The sequence below is a fragment of the Mustelus asterias genome, chromosome 13 (genome assembly GCF_964213995.1).
Source record: "Mustelus asterias chromosome 13, sMusAst1.hap1.1, whole genome shotgun sequence".
NCBI classification, from domain to species: Eukaryota; Metazoa; Chordata; class Chondrichthyes; order Carcharhiniformes; family Triakidae; genus Mustelus; species Mustelus asterias.
Genome location: NC_135813.1, coordinates 61327598 through 61344295, shown reverse-complemented (window position 1 = coordinate 61344295; position 16698 = coordinate 61327598). Strand labels below are relative to the sequence as shown.

General features: G+C 44.2%; 1 protein-coding gene across 1 annotated transcript; it reads left to right on the top strand.

Annotated features, from left to right (window-relative positions):
* The first annotated feature begins 1986 nt into the window (after nucleotides 1–1986).
* LOC144502263 (immunoglobulin lambda-1 light chain-like) lies at nucleotides 1987–9505 on the top strand. Its single transcript, XM_078226087.1, has 4 exons — nucleotides 1987–2110; nucleotides 2676–2879; nucleotides 5742–6080; nucleotides 9147–9505. Exons 1-4 carry the CDS (start codon nucleotides 1987–1989, stop codon nucleotides 9503–9505), a joined length of 1026 nt encoding a protein of 341 aa, XP_078082213.1.
* The last annotated feature ends 7193 nt before the right edge of the window (nucleotides 9506–16698 follow it).

Below are 16698 nucleotides of genomic sequence, written 5' to 3'. Positions count from 1 at the left end.
TCCGCAAAAACGCCTGTCCAACCCCCTTACTGTTGAGTCCCCGATTAATACTGCCTTCCTCCTCCTTTCTTTAGCCCTCTCAGTTACAGGGCCGGACTCTGCTCCAGAGACATAGCCACTGCCGCTTCCCCCAGGTGGGCTGTCCCCCCCCCCCCTCCCCAGCAGTACTCAGACAGGAGTACTTATTGTGAAGGGGCACATCCATCGGGTGCTCTCTATCACCCGAGCTTTCCTCCTCCTGGCCGTTACCCACTTGCCTGCCTCCCGTGGCCCTGGTGTGACCACCTGATGATAGTTCCTGTCTATAACCTCCTCATTTTCCCTAACCAGACGAAGATCCTCGAGTTGCACTTCCAGTTCTCTAACAGGGTCCCTTAGGAACCGCAGCTGGACACATCCATCACAGATATGGACGTCTGGGAGGCCACGAGCGACCAGGACCTCCCACATCCTACATTGGGAACAACAGACTGGCCTCACACTCATAATTTCCCTTTTAGTTTCAAGGAACACAGAGAAACTACTTAAGAGTTTAAGTTACCCCGCCTACCCTTTCCGCCTAAGCCCTTCGAGCCAACGCCCTCACAGCTCTCACTCAACTCCCAGCTCACTCCGCTGCCCGCTCTCAACGCTGCCTGCTGATTAGAGCGGCCTGTTTTTTATACCTCGCGCGCTAAAAAAACTACAAAAATCCTTCCCACGTCACCCCGCTCCCTTCCTACTTCCGGTTCCCACTTAAACTCTTAACTATCTAAAACCCCGCGAAACAAATAAGGATTTAAAGTCGCTCTCTTACCCTATTAACTGTAGCCACCAAACACTCCTCTCTCTCTTGCTCCGGTTGAACAATGAGAGCCCTCCCCCCAGGTAAGTAGCTTTTATATAAAAAAACTACAAAAATCCTTCCCACGTCACGAAATTTCGTCCCAGTAAGACGAAAATAACCCGGTCCAATCAAGCAGTCAGCTCAGAGAATGAGCGGAGAGGATAATTTATTCTCAGGTCCAAGATTCTACTTCTCCACATAAGGTCAGCCTCAACTTTTCATGAAAAAGAAGAACCTGCCAACCTCCAACTATCTTGAGGGAGCCAAGAGAAATAAACCGTTCAGGTCTGCAATGATATAACCTTAAACGACTGACTAAAGATATGTTATTTCTTTCCTGTTATTCGATTCGTAATGTAATTACACGTGTCATCCCTAGCCTTCGTCTTTTCTTGTGTGTATGTGTCCAGCCCTTTGAGGGGTAAATGATTCGTTGCTTTCACAATATGGGCGTTGTGTCAATTTCTTTTTATTTAAACTTACCAGGAAGCCTGCTTATGTATAGCATTTAAAATCGCAACAGCCCAAAGTTTAAAGCACTTCTTCGAAAAGTACACCTTATTGCGAATAATAGGAAAGTGAAGAAAAAGGGGGAAAGTCAGAATCAAATTTACCGTCCCCTATATTGCGATGACATCCAACGAGGAAGAAGGTGTTCTCAATGCCATGATAAAGAAGCATGTAATGCAGAAATAGTCAGGATAATATAGAGGCTGTATACAAATGATCGCCGTGCTCAAAATACAAATCTGGCCCGTTCCAAACGGTTTTTATCCTATTTAGCTGCAAGGAGGAAGGGTTCAAATTGCTGAGGTCCTGGCAACAGTTTTCGAGTCTACCTTAGATATGGGATTGTCAATGGGAACTGCCCAAATATTGCATCCATGTTCAAAAAAGGAAAATCAGTAATTCTGCCACTGATAGGCCAGACAGCCACGTTAGTGGTTGAAAAAAACTTCCGACGTACCAACCCGCCAGAAAATTCAGATACTTGGCAAAATGTGAATTAAGAAATGAAAGCCGGCAATGAGTTGTTGAAGGAAAATCTTGTTCCCAGTGATTATTTAATGAAACAATGGATGAAGTTGACGAGGGTGGTATCTTTGATGTGTATTTGGACTTAAAAGCCGATTGATAGAATTATTGTACTTGTTACCTCAATGGAAGCCTATTATATTGCAGGGTCAATGATTGCAGCTTGCCTACATAGCTCAGGGGACAGAAAACAGGAAGTAGCGGTGAATGATCGATTTCAGATGAGAAGCAACAAAGGGAGAAATAAAGGTAATGGCTTAATAGAGATGAAGAGTCCGAAAACAGGCTAGTGAGAATAGCCCTTTAGGCAACAACATTTAGTTGTTGCTTTCTGTTTAATTTTGGACAACGCCGTGTTCGTCAAACAAACACTTAGAGAGGCCGTTGAAGATATTTACTGGGATGACAATCGGGAAGGCCCCTAATTTGTGGGTTTGGGGGAACGGAGGGGTGGATGCACAAGGTGCAAAACATAGAGGCAAATGGCGTGCGGATGAGAATTTGAGGATCAGATCAGAGACGTGAGATTATGGTTGTAAAAAGAATGATAAAACAGAATCGGTTTCAGCCTGTGGGGGAAAATTTCATTCGCACACTATTGGATGAATCCCAAAGATATTTGAAATAATAAACCCGTTTCGAGTTCAGGCAGATTCAGAGATGTTGCTCAAATGCCACCCACCCGTCAATCAACAGATACCGATCACATTCCATCGGGGACTCCACGGGGAGGAGGAGAGAAACTGTTCCCTGCAAAAATGAGCATTTCGAGATACCCGTCTCCTGTTCCAAATTCCCTCTCACCATTGAACAGTCCTGCGCGTGCACAGGCGCTGGTGCGCAGCCCCAGTGACGGCAATAAGCTTACAAGGAGCGCGCTTCGACGTGACGTTGGGACATTCAGGGGCGAGCAGAGTCAGAACGCACCGGGTCCTGCCAGGGGCAGAGGAGCGGGCACGAAAAAGAGATAAGGAAGAGGAAGAATACGGAGAGCAGAGGGAACCGGGGCGGTGCAACGGTGTGAGGGGCCAATACTGTTACTGAGAGTGGAGACTGTGAATACCATGTGCGATTAAGGAGGAGAGTTAGGGGGGAAGAGAGACGGCAGGGTAAGGGGCCTGAAAAAAGGATAAGCACCAGAGGGCACAAACTCTCTCCTGTGCCCTTGCAACAGGGAGAAAAAAGCTCAGTTATCTAGAGAGACTAGAGGAGAGTGGTTCAGTGCAGATTTGACAGCAATGCTGTTGAAGGAACTTGATGAGCTACAAGACAAAACGTGCGTCAGCGGCACGTAACCAGAGTAATTCAGCAAAAGAACTAGAGGCGATGAGAGGAGAAAATAATTACAAGTCGAATGATTACCAATTGGAATTCAGTACCTGAAATGGTGAGAAGTTTCAAGGTAGCATTCCAAAGGCAATTTGGACAAGTATTTGAAGATGGGAAGTACATAGGGATACGGGGAGTAAAGCTGGCCTTTGTGGCTCTAATTCGAGAACTCCTTCACACTGTCGGCAGACGCAGGGTGGGCGGAAAAAGTTTATTCTTGCTATATCTTTCTGAGTCTATGCACTTGGAAGGGAAATGGTATGCTCTCGGAGTATGCAGTTATCTTGGTACACTAACTGAATTTATGTCTTGCTGTCTTCTGCTCTCTTCAACTGCGCGAGGAAAGTTTAGATTCTTCATTTCTTCAAAGAACACGTGCTAAAATCATGTGTAAATTGTATGCGACCAATTTTTAAACAATTGCATGAAATGACAGGGAACGGAATTTCGTACGACGATTCCTGGAATAATATATCCCAAGGACAGTTCACTTTTTAGTTTTCCATATCTTTCTCAATGTTACATTTGACCCATTCAACCTTCGTCCCACAAAATATTGGCATTGAAAGCCTCATTTGTTCCGCTGACATCAATATTCCTCTCAGATCCATTATCAAATTCTCTAAGGTATTCCCATGTGATTATGTCATAGATAAACAATTTCATCGCACCCTTTTTCACTTATCTATAGCTTTTAGAATGGTTGTCCACATCCTCCCCCTCCAATACATTTGTTCCATCATACAGCTGGGTGGGTCTGTCCTTGGTTGCTTCAATTCTATCCTGTCTAATCATGGCCAATTATAGTTCATTGCAATGCATTCACTTCTCTTCGTACTCCATGGCCTCTATTATTTCCGAAGGATCTAACCTTCTGCACCTGCTATTTCTCATCTAGTTCTCATCTACCGGAGACATAGCCCAAAGCATAGTATAAGTTTCCAAATGTCAGCATGGTATAAGTTTCCAAATGTAGGCGGCAGCAGCTAGCTATCCCTCGTTACCACATTACTGGATCCATCCATTGTCCTCTGTTAAATTATCAAACGACAGGACCGACATCAAGTAGTGGATGAGAACAAATCCCGCAGATAAACATTAGGAACACGAAAGCCGTTGTTTTCAGTTCTCCGTAAAATCTCAGCTCCACATCCGTCGGCTCCATCTACTTCCTTAGGAATTTTCTGAGGCTGAATCAGATAGTCTTCATACTTGTTATCCTTGCGCTGCCATATCTCCATGTTTCTCTACACTCACGATACTCCGAGATATCGACCATCAATTCTAGCCTCCTGAACACCCCGATTTAAATGATTCAAGTATTGATGGCCTTGTCTCCAGCGGCCGAGGCCCTAAGCGCCCGAGGTTTCTCCTTCAGCACCTCAACCTCTGTCCTTAAAACTCTCATCTATGTCGAAGTATTTAACCCTCTGCCGCAATGTTCTTTTATGTGGAAGGCTGTCAGGTTTTGATTCATAACGCACCTCTGAGCCATCTGAATCACTTTTTCCTCAACCATATTTCTTCTCACTACACGCAACTCACTAACATTAACCAAGACATGAATATTGTTTCCAGGTATTATTGACATTTCGCGCACATCGCAATACAGGATAACTTCTGGATGTGTTTGTGTATTATCCGTCCGCGTATCCATCCATCCGTCCGTTCATCTACTCATCCACGAAAGCCATGAAGGACATTGCTCAATCTCCGTTCATTTCCTGGATATGTACCAATAAAGTCTCAACTCAGCCTCTACTCACCTAACGTATGGGGCCGCACGGTGGTACAGTGGTTAGCACTGTTACTTCACAGCGCCAGGGACCTGGGTTCAATTCCGGCATTGGGTAACTGTGTGGAGTTTGCACTTTCTCCCCGTGTCTGCGTGGGATTCCTCCGGGTGCTCCTGTTACCTCCCATAGTCCCAGGATGCACAGGTTAGGTGGATTGGCCGCGGTAAATGGATAGGTCAGGGGAGGTACAGTCTCAGTGGGCCAAATGACCTCCATCTGTACTGTAGGGTGTCTATATTTGTTCGTGTGTACCCCATAGCTATGAAATCATTTACCACCTGTCCCTCGCCCACACAATTTTCATACCCCAAGCATAGTTCGGCTACTCGTTGTTCCTTATTGGGCGTACTTTGATTAAACTGTATTAAATCTTTCTTGTGTTGCTGCGTACGGTTTGACACTTTTCCTAAGATGGTTGGAATACGAATTCTGCAAATGAAGTTTAGGGGTCCTGCTCTCTGATTCCACATCGATGTTGATTTGCATGCATACTTGACATTCTGTGACGTTGCCAAGTTTGCAAATATTTAAGGGAGGCTTCGAAAGAACCCGGGAACACATGATTGTGTGAGCCACCAGAACCTTCACAATAACTAAATGGGCAGGAGTATTCGCTGCATTAATACTTTATCTCCACAGAAACTAGAGACGTTAACTTTCACTACTGTTGATTTTTTAACTTGTCGCACTTGAGGTCAACGGGCGGTATTCGCAGCGTAGAAGTGCGTCTGATCAATCAATTTTTATTTCACCAGGTACAAATGGGGACCCTGTCCTGACTCAGCCACAATCCATTTCAACATCCCCGCGGGAAACCGTCAAGATCGCCTGCATCATGTCCGGAGGTAGCATCAGCAGTCACTACGCGAGCTGGTACTGGCAGAAACCCAGCAGCGCTCCTGTATTGGGCTGGGACGAGGAAGACGAAACCGCACCGGATATCTCTGATCGATTTACTGGGTCTGTGGAATCATCGACTAACAAGATACAATTGACCATCACCAACGTGCAATCAGCGGACGCCGGATATTATTACTGTTGTGCAGCAAGCGGAAGATGGATCTTCGGGAGAGGAACGAAGCTGATCCTGTACAGTAAGTAAATTATTGTGAATATTAAATTTTGAATTAATCAGCAACGAGTTTTTGATTTGCTTTGATTATTACAGTGGAAAATCGCTGACTGGAAAATAACCGCGCCCGAGTCTCTCCCGGTTATAGCACAACCACTGGCATTTGCTTCTTCAAATCCTCAAATTTCATGAGTGCAGCGTAACTTAAAACTGACAAAAATGTACTTTACAATCACTGGCGTGGTGGATTGAATTAGAGTACATCAGGAGTATTGACTTTCAATGTATTGATTTAGAACTTCTGAATCAGTACCGAATAATATTTCGGCGATAGCCATGAACCTGCGCCAAATGTTACAGTCCAGGACTTGGAAAGGGCGCAGACGCAATTTATTAAATTTGCACCAGTACTTTGATATTTTATTGAAACAGAAAACGAAATTATGTAGTTCCACTAGAAACCAAGGGAATGCTTTGCAGATCTTGTTTTTAATTAGAAGTCAGTCTGTCGCAGCAAGATGAAAGCAAGAGGCAATAAATTGAACATCATTTCTAGAAGAACGAGGCGATAGAAATGATATTCACATTGCCAAAGGCGCTATTAGGAATGTGTTATCTTAGCTATAAGAGCGTGGCCAACTTAAACTTGGCAAAGCTTAGAAAGAAAGTAGATAACCTTTGGAAAAGCGAAAGCAAATATACGACGAATAGACTAATCGGACAGTCTTTCAAAGGGCGCGAGTTTGCATGCTAACATTCTATCGCCCTTTGAATTTCACGGGTTTCTTCAGACGGGGTTGACCTCAAGTGCGACTAGTTAAAAAATCAACAGTAGTGAAAGTTAACGTCTCTAGTTACTGTGGAGATAAAGTATTAATGCAGCGAACACTCCAGCCCATTTAGTTATTGTGAAGGTTCTGGTGGCTCACACAATCATGTGTTCCTGGGTTCTTTCGCCCCAACCCTCACCCCTCACCTACCCCACGCCTACCCTCTTTCCCTTTCCTCACAGCCCTGTTCAAAGACTATATCTTTTGACACGGTTCAGTTTACATTTAACGTGGAGCGTTACCACGATTCATTCCCCAGCCTACGATTGATACTGTGCATGGATGGTGTGACGAATTACTGGAACTCGCGGTCACTCGTCTTCAAACTCGACAACCGCCCAGTGCAAAACGCTCAGTACTACCTTCCGCATTTCGAGTGGGGGGGGGGGGGGTGGTGGGGGGCGGTGGTAGTTGTTGGTGTGTGTGTGATTGAGCCTGGGTGGGATGCTCTTTCCCAGAATCGGTGCAGGCTCGTTGGGCCGAATGAACGTCTTATGCACTGTAGAGATTCTGTCGTTCGAAGTGTCGAATTGATATTCTGTTTTTTGGACAATAGTGAAATCTGATAATTTTAGACATTGCTCTATAATTCCAAGGGGTTCCAGATATTAGGGCATCAGAATATTTAGCTAAACTCCACATTATGCAAAGAGATTTTCACGATAGGAACTGGGGGCACTTGTCTAAGTTATCGTAGTTTCGGTCTACAAATCGGCAAGGGAAGCAAAGCGATGTTGTAGATTGTTAGTCCGAGACGGACAAATCTCGTATTGGTGGACCACGGCTGAAAGCACATCTCACTGCTAGAACTAATTATAGCGGTTCGGCGTTTGTTTCTGAAATTGGAAAAAAAGGGTTATTATCGTTCCTACAAATTGCCGAAGACATTTTACTGAGTGTGTGCCGCTGGTATCTGGCGGTTTGAGCGGTTATTTAAAAATACAATAAATGTTAGCAGTCTTGCTTCGATGTTGTTACACCGGGTTATATTTCATTGCCACTGTAACGAGAACACCTATATTTAGTCAAATGCAAGAACCAGCTTGCATTGATAAAGCGCACCCCACACCAGCATGAAATCTCAAGCGCTTCCCAGTCAATTAATACTTTTGAAGTGCAGTCACTATTGTAATGTCAGAATCACGGCAGACTGCATGAACACAGGCAGGTTCCACAAACACCAATGTGATAATGACCAATTTGCAATAGCAGTGTTGGTTGGAGGATACGATTGGCCATGATATGTCTGTATGTATTATTTGCGCATTGAGGATATTCTTGGGATATTCTTATTCAGTATTGGTGAAATCTATTGCTGGAAACTAGTTCCTTTCTAGCGTAAACGTAAATTTCATGACACCAGAAATACTACGAAAAAACATACTTGGAATTTGATAGAAAATTCCTCTGAGATTTTCCTCAGTATCCTCACAGTCTTATAGGCGGGAAATGTTGCACAATCCAGTAACTGGCTGAGCGGCCCTGGCCGCAAATGTACTGAATTACAAACACCAATATAAGAGTGACTGCACCGCCAAAATAAATGCAAGACAGAAGATACGTCAACAATGGAGATCAATGTTAAATTGATTGTCACCGTGTGTTTAAGGTACTTTTATTCTAGAGATGTGGACGTCGCTCAGTAGGCCAACATTTATGGTCCATGCCGAATTTCCCTTGAGAAGGTGAGCTGCTTTCTTGAACCGCTGCAGCCCCTGAAGTGTAGGTACGTCCACGGTGCTGTTAGGGAGAGAATTCCAGGAATATGACCCAACGACAGTGATGGAACAGTGATATAGCTCCAAGTCAGGATGATATGTGACTTGGAAGGAAACGTGGTTCCCATGTATATTTGGCCGTTGTCATTTTAGACGGATTTGGAAGGCACATAGTGCTCAATCTTTGCTATCACCATTGGCTTTAAAAAAATCCTCATTTTGTGGGACACTGCGAACGTCTCCGCCAGGTGAGGGCATTTGAAGCAATGTTGTGGTTCCCTGTTATTTGTACGTTTAGTATTTTCTGGCTTCAAGAATTTTCATCTGCTCTCTTCCATGCAGCTGAAATAGAAACATCATCTCTGGTTACTTGCTCCCTCGAGCTGTGGATGTTAGTTCTTGTTCAATTCACACTAATAAGGTTCCATTCTATTAACATTCTCGCAGCTTTACATAGTAACGAGGAAGTTTCAGATTTGAAGAATAACAGTTTTAAGCCGATTAATATTGGATATTCTTTCATTGTTTTCTACTTTACAGATCCACAGAGCCCCATTATCTCTGTCCTTCCGCCGTCATTAGATCAAATCACAACGAAGAACACGGCGACCCTGGCGTGTTTTGTGAACGGTTTTAACCCGGGAGCTGTGGAGAATGAATGGATTGTAGATGGCAGCGTCAGAGGGAATGGCGTTGAAACGAGTCGGATCCAGCAGGAGGCAGACAACACGTTCAGTGTGAGCAGTTATTTGACTCTGTCAGCCTCAGAGTGGAACTCACACGAACTTTACTCCTGTCTGGTCAAATACGAGACTCAGGCAAACCCGCTTCTAAAACTATTGCGTGATCCAGCTGTATCTGATTCCAGACCTCGATGCATTTATCTGTTATACTATTAGATAAGTTTCCATAAAACTAAATTTCTGAATCAGCTATTAGATGCTTGACTTTAAGTGGAACATTTCATATTACGACAGTTGTATAGTGTGTCGGCTGCATCCTGCTTTCTGTATTTTTCAGTGTCTTCTCTGAAAATATTGAAGTTTCATTTCAACTTAAAAATGTAATGAAATACCTGCTCCGTTATCTCAGGTTCCGGTTTCCTTTTCTATACACTGTCCCTCAAGACATTCATAGCAATTTTTAAAAATTTGGCTAAATGGTCAAGTTCAATTTCTTATGCTTTTCGAGACATTTTTTTGTGCGTTCAGTGGCCTTATCCGGAACATAGATATTATATACAAAATGCATGGCTTTCATTTAACATTTCGTGAAAAATCTGACAATATTAATTTAAAAATAGACCTAGCGGATTTGTGTCCCACAACTGGAAGGATCTGAATTCTATGTGACGTTTATGTCCAGAATTCAGAGCACTTTATGAAATCGCTTCTGAATCATCCAGTTATACACATTCAGGTAAAATTTAGAGGTTGGATGGCGACATCATTTAAAAAGCGATGACTGAAGAAATTTAATAGAGGGCTATAAAATTATAGGAAACTGCAAAACTTTAGAACATAAAACATAGAACATTACATCGCAGTACAGGCCCTTCGGCTCTCGATGTTGCGCCGACCAGTGAAGCCAATCTAAAGCCCGTCAAACCTACACTATTCCAATATCATCCATATGTTTATCGAATAACCAATTGAATGCTCTTAATGTTGACGAGTCCACTGCTGCTACAGGCAGGGCATTCCACGCCCTTACTACTCTCTGAGTAAAGAACCTACCTCTAACATCTGTCCTATCTCTCTTGCCCCTCAATTTAAAGCTATGCCCCCTCGTGTTAGCCATCACCATCTGAGGAAAAAGGCTCTCACTATCCACCCTATCTAATCCTCTGATCCTCTTGTATGCCTCTATTAAGTCACCTCTTAACCTTCTTCTCTCTAACGAAAACAACCTCAAGTCCCTCAGCCTTTCCTCATAAGACCTTCCCACCATACCAGGCAACATCCTGGTAAATCTCCTCTGCATTCTTTCCAACGCTTCACATCTTTCCTATAATGTGGCGACCAGAACTGTATGCAATACTCCAAGTGCGGCCGCAACAGAGTTTTGTACAGTTGTAGCATGACCTCATGGCTCCGAAACTCAATCGCTCAACCAATAAAAGCTAACACACTGTATGCCTTCTTACTAACCCTATCAACCTGGGTGTCAACTTTCAGGGATCTATGCACATGGACACCCAGATCCCTCTGTTTATCCACATTACCAAGTATCTTTCCATTAGCCCAGTACTCTGTATTCCTGTTACTCCTTCCAAAGTGAATCACCTCACACTTTTCTGCATTAAACTCCACTTGCCACCTCTCAGCCCAGCTCTGCAGCTTATCTATGTCCCTCTGTAACCTGCCACTTCCTTCTGCACTGTCCACCGACTTTAGTGTCATCCGCAAATTTACTAATCCATCCTTCCACGCCCTCATCCAGGTCATTAATAAAAATGACAAAACAGCAGTGGCCCCAAAACAGATCATTGCTGTACACCACTAGTAACTGAACTCCAGGATGAATATTTCCCATCAACTACCACCCTCTGTTTTCTTACAGCTAGCCCATTCCTGATCCAAACCACTAAATCACCCTCAATCCCACGTGTCCGTATTTTCTGCAATAGCTTATCATGGGGAACCTTATCAAACACTTTGCTGAAATCCATATACACCACATCAACCGCTTTACCCTCATCCACCTCTTTGGTCACCTTCTCAAAGAACTCAATAAGGTTTGTGAGGCACGACCTACCCTTCACAAAACCGTGCTGACTATCCCGAATCAAATTATTCCTTTCCAGATGATTATAAATCCTATCTCTTATAATCCTTTCCAAAACTTTGCCCACAACAGAAGTAAGGCTCACCGGTCTATAATTACCAGGGTTGTCTCTACTCCCCTTCTTGAACAAGGGAACAACATTTGCTATCCTCCAGTCTTCTGGCACTGTTCCTGTAGACAATGACGACCCAAAGATCAAAGCCAAAGGCTCTGCAATCTCCTCTCTAGCCTCCCAGAGAATCCTAGGATAAATCCCATCCGGCCCAGGGGACTTATCTATTTTTACCCTTTCCAGAATTGCTAACACCTCCTTCTGAACCTCAATCCCGTCCAGTCCAACAGCCTGCATCTCAGTACTCCCTTCGACAACACTGTCCCTCTCCTGTGTGAATACCGACGAAAAATATTCATTTAGTTCCTCTCCTATCTCTTCAGACTCCACGCACAACTTCCCACTACTGTCCTTGACTGGCCTTAATCTTACCCTCGTCATTCTTTTACTCCTGACATATCTATAGGAAGCTTTAGGGTTTTCCTTGATCCTACCTGCCAAAGACTTCTCATGTCCCCTCCTGGCTTTTCTTAACTCTTTCTTTAGGTCTTTCCTGACTAACTTGTAACTCTCAAGTGCCCTAACTGAGCCTTCATGTCTCATGTTGACATAAGTCTCCTTCTTCCTCTTCACTAGAGATTCAACCCCTTTAGTAAACTATGGTTCCCTCACATGACTGCTTCCTCCCTGCCTGACAGGTACATATTTATCGAGGATGCGTAGTAGCTGTTCCTTGAACAAGCTCCACATTACAATTGTGCCCATCCCCTGCAGTTTCGTTCCCCAACCTATGCCACCTAAATCTCGCCTAAGCGCATCATAATTTCCTTTCCCCCAGCTATAGCTCTTGCCCTTTGGTACAGATCTATCCCTTTCCATTGCTAAGGTAAACGTAATCGAATTGTGGTCACTATCACCAAAGTGCTCACCTACCACCAAATCTAACACCTGGCCTGGTTCATTACCCAGTACCAAATCCAATGTGGCCTCGCCTCTTGTTGGTCTATCTACATACTGTGTCAGGAAGCCTTCCTGCACACATTGGACAAAATCTGACCCCTCTAAAGTACTCGAACTATAGCTTTTCCAGTCAATATTTGTAAAGTTAAAGTCCCCCATAACAACGACCCTGTTACTTTCGCTCCTAAGTCTGAGTTTTAACAACACCAGGTTAAAGTCCAACAGGTTTATTTGGTAGCAAATGCCATTAGCTTTCGGAGCGCTGCTCCTTCGTCAGATGGAGTGGAAATGAATCCCGTCCGAAGGAGCAGCGCTCCGAAAGCTAATGGCATTTGCTACCAAATAAACCTGTTGGACTTTAACCTGGTATTGTTAAAACTCTTACTGTGTTTACCCCAGTCCAATGCCGGCATCTCCACATCATGACTTTCCCTCCCATCCAGAATCATCTTTGCAATCCCTTCCTCTACATCTCTGGAACTTTTCGGAGGTCTATAAAAAACTCCCAACAGGGTGACCTCTCCTTTCCTGTTTCTAACCTCAGCCCAAACTACCTCAGCAGACGAGTCTTCATCAAATGTCCTTTCTGCCACCGTAATATTGTCCTTGACTAACAATGACAAACCTCCCCCTCTTTTACAACCTTCCCTGCAATTACTGAAACATCTAAACCCTGGAACCTGCAACAACCATTCCTATCCCTGCTCTATCCATGTCTCCGAGATGGCCACAACATCGAAATCCCAGATACCAACCCATGCTGCAAGTTCACCCACCTTATTCCGGATGCTCCTGGCGTGAAAGTATACACACTTCCAACCACGTTCCTGCCTGCCAGTACACTCCTGCGAACCTGAAACCTCATCCATGATCTCACTACTCTCAACCTTCTGTACACCGGAGCTACAATTCAGGTACCCACCCCCCTGCTGAATTAGTTTAAACCCTCCCGAAGAGAATTAGCAAATTTCACCCCCAAGATATTGGTACCCCTCTGGTTCAGGCACAGACTATCCTGTTTGTAGAGGTCCCACCGACCCCAGAAAGAACCGCAATTGTCCAGGTATCTGAAACCTGCACCAGCCCTGTAACCACGTGTTCAAATGCTCTCTCTCCCTATTCCCCTCCTCACTATCACGTGGCACGGGTAACAAACCAGAGATAACAACTTTGTTTGTTCTAGCCTTAAGCTTCCACCCTAACTCCCTGAATTTCTGCATTACATCCCCATCCCTTTTCCTACCAATGTCTTGAGTGCTTATGTGAACCACAACTTGGGGCTGGTCCCCCTTCCTCTTAAGGATTTTGAAAACACGATCCGAGACATCATGGACTCTGCCTCCTGGGAGGCAACACACCAACCGCCAGTCTCTCTCGTTCCCGCAGAATCTCCTATCCGTCCCTTTAACAATGGAGTCCCCAATGACTAAGCCTCTACTCCTCTCGCCCCTTCCCTTCTGAGCAACAAGGACAGGCTCTGAGTCAGCGACCTGTACCCCATGGCTTACCCCTGCTAAGTCTTCCCCCCCAACAGCATCCAAAAGTGTACTATCCCCAATTTCTACTACATTCCTTTTTTCTCCCCCCACTTGAACGGCTCCCTGTACCCTGGTGCTGTGATCAGTTTGCTCATCCTCCCTGGACTCTGCCGGAGGCACGGCCACTGTTTCTTCCCCCAGGTAGGCTGCTCCCCCCAAAACCGCGTAAACAGGAGTACTTATTTTGAAGAGGCACAGCCACCGGGGTACTCTCTCGTACCTGACCCTTCCCCTTCCTAACTGTGACCCACGTGTCTTCCTCCCGTCGCCCCGGTGTGACCACCTGCCTGTAACTCCGATCCATCAGCTGCTCATTTTCCCTGACCAGACGAAGGTCATCGAGCCGCAGCTCCAGTACCATAACGTGGTCCCTTAGGAGCTGCAGTTCGATGCAACCGGCGCAGATATGGACGTCCGGGAGGCGAGCTGACTCCAGGAACTCCCACATCCGACACCGAGAACAACAAGCTGGGCTTTCACTCATAAACTTCGAATGTGTAAAAACGCTTCCATTGTCGTTGAATCCAGAACAGGGACGCATGAAGGAAAGATAGCTACCTAGGAAAAATATAAGTATTTTAGTTGAAAGTTTTGTTAATTGGCTAGGAGGTAGGAGCGCGTACGAAGGGGTTAAGGGGTCGGCTTCCGATTAACTGGATGTGACAAGTGGATTTCTGAAGCGATCAGTTCTAGCTGCGCAAATTTTCTCCATATACATTATTGACTTGGATGAAGGACTTTGCAGATGGCACAATATTGAGAGTTGCAGTGGATCACTAGGCTCCCCAATGGAAATCCCATAGATAGACAAGTAAAATTTCAAATTATGCCAAACGGAGTTCAACTAGAAGGTATGAAATTATACACTTTGAGCTGTGAGAACCGCCCACCCCGCCCCCACCCCGCCCCACACCACCAAAAAAAACAGTTTTGAGTTAACGTTGCGGGGCCAGGAGCTTTGGATGAAATGATGGATTTGTTTGTTGATTTACGCAAAACACTGAAATCTAGGTGTAAAGAGAAATGAAAAAGCTGAATATTATTTTGGTGTTTATTACAAGGGGACTGGAAATAAAATTCGAGGGAGTAATGCTCCCGCAACACCAAATCTTAGCTACACCACGTCTGGAGTTCGGCATTCAGTTTTCGGCACAAAACCCATGAAAGGTATATTTGCTTTGAAGTGGTACAGTGAAGATTTATCAATGTGATACACTTATTTCCAATTGTTTAATTTTGAGGGCAGATTTCAAAAAGCTTTAAGATGGATGATTGATGCAATCATTTTTTTATAAAACGAAATGATAATACAGAGGAACTATTTCTATTTGTGACTTAACCCAGAAGAAGAGTGGAAATTTAAAGTTGCTGTTCGGTCATTAAGTGAAATCACGAAGCTCTCTCTCAGACAAGTGGTAGGTGAAACCTGACGTGTCTCCATAGAGGTGATGAATAATGGGTCAATAGACATTTTGAAGACTTGAACTCGATAAATCTTTATTAGGTAAGAATATCAAGAGATATAGGGAAAAGCTGAGAAATGAAAGAGAGCGACAGATCAAACGTGATCTAACTGAACAGCGAAAGCGAAGCTGAATTGACTGTTTCCATGCTGCAGATTGTTTTTACAATTACATGCAATGGGAAACTATTTGAATAACAGGACATCAAATACTGTTTCGTGCCAATAAGCCGCATTGATCTGCCTTTAAATTCGGCAGACGTGAAGTGTCTGCATTGCTTTCAATTACAATACAATTATTCCGTCCACATCTAAAATAATCCAGAAAGTATGTATGAGATTTCTTCAGTTTCAAAAACTGCCCTCCACAGGTACGACGACACAGAGAACAATACAGTCGGGTCGCAATGAGATCACTAATGTGTTTACATCTAAGGAGATAGATGCCTGGTTTACTGGGAGAAAATTAAAGTTTCAGCAGACTTATTTCTGGTTGGAAGTATTGTCCTCTGAGGAGAGATAGAATAAACTGGGCCAGTATCCCCAGAATTTAGAATAATGAAAGGGAGAATCGCATTGAAACATATAAAATGTTCAAATTGCTTGAAGGATAGATTATAGAAAGGTATTCCTCCTTACAGCTGAGACTAGAAACAGCAGGCAGAGTCTTAAAATAAATGCTCGGCCAGCATTTATCACTCACAGATGAAAATGTGGGGGGAATGATAAGCAGGTTTGCAGACGACAACAAAATTGGTAGGGTGGTTCATAGTGAAGAAGTTTGTTGTAGGTCACAGGAATATATAGATGGGTTGGTCAGATAGACAGAACAGTGGCAGATGGTATCTAACACTGATAACTGCGAAGTGTTGCACTTTCGAAGAAGAAGAAACAAGATCTGAGCGTATTTAACGAATGGCAGGATATTGGGAAGCTCAAAGGAACATAGGGATCGTGGGGTAATTATTCATAGATCCCCGAAACTGGCAGATCACGTGAATAGAATAGTTAAGAAAGCATATGGGACACTTACTTTCATCAGCCGTAGCATAGAATACAAGAGCAAGGTGGTAATGTTGGCATTGTATAGAGCGTTAGTTGGGCCACAGCTGAAATATTAGTGCAGTTCTGGTTACCTCGCTATAGGAAGAATGTGATAGAATTAGACGGGGTACAGAAGAGGATAATCAGAATGTTGCTGCGATGGAAGATTTGAACAAATGGAGAGTTTTGGATCGCTTTTTTTAGAGCAGAGAATGATGGGTGGGGGGGGGGGGGGGTGCGGCATAGTTG

Bases quoted from the DNA above. Each gene is read 5' to 3' on its own strand.
- LOC144502263 (XM_078226087.1), top strand. From the start codon at position 1,987: ATGGAAGCCTATTATATTGCAGGGTCAATGATTGCAGCTTGCCTACAT. The intron at 2,111-2,675 runs GTAATGGCTTAA...ACCATTGAACAG, and splicing joins CAACAAAGGGAGAAATAAAG to TCCTGCGCGTGCACAGGCGC. The intron at 2,880-5,741 runs GTGTGAGGGGCC...TTATTTCACCAG, and splicing joins GGAACCGGGGCGGTGCAACG to GTACAAATGGGGACCCTGTC.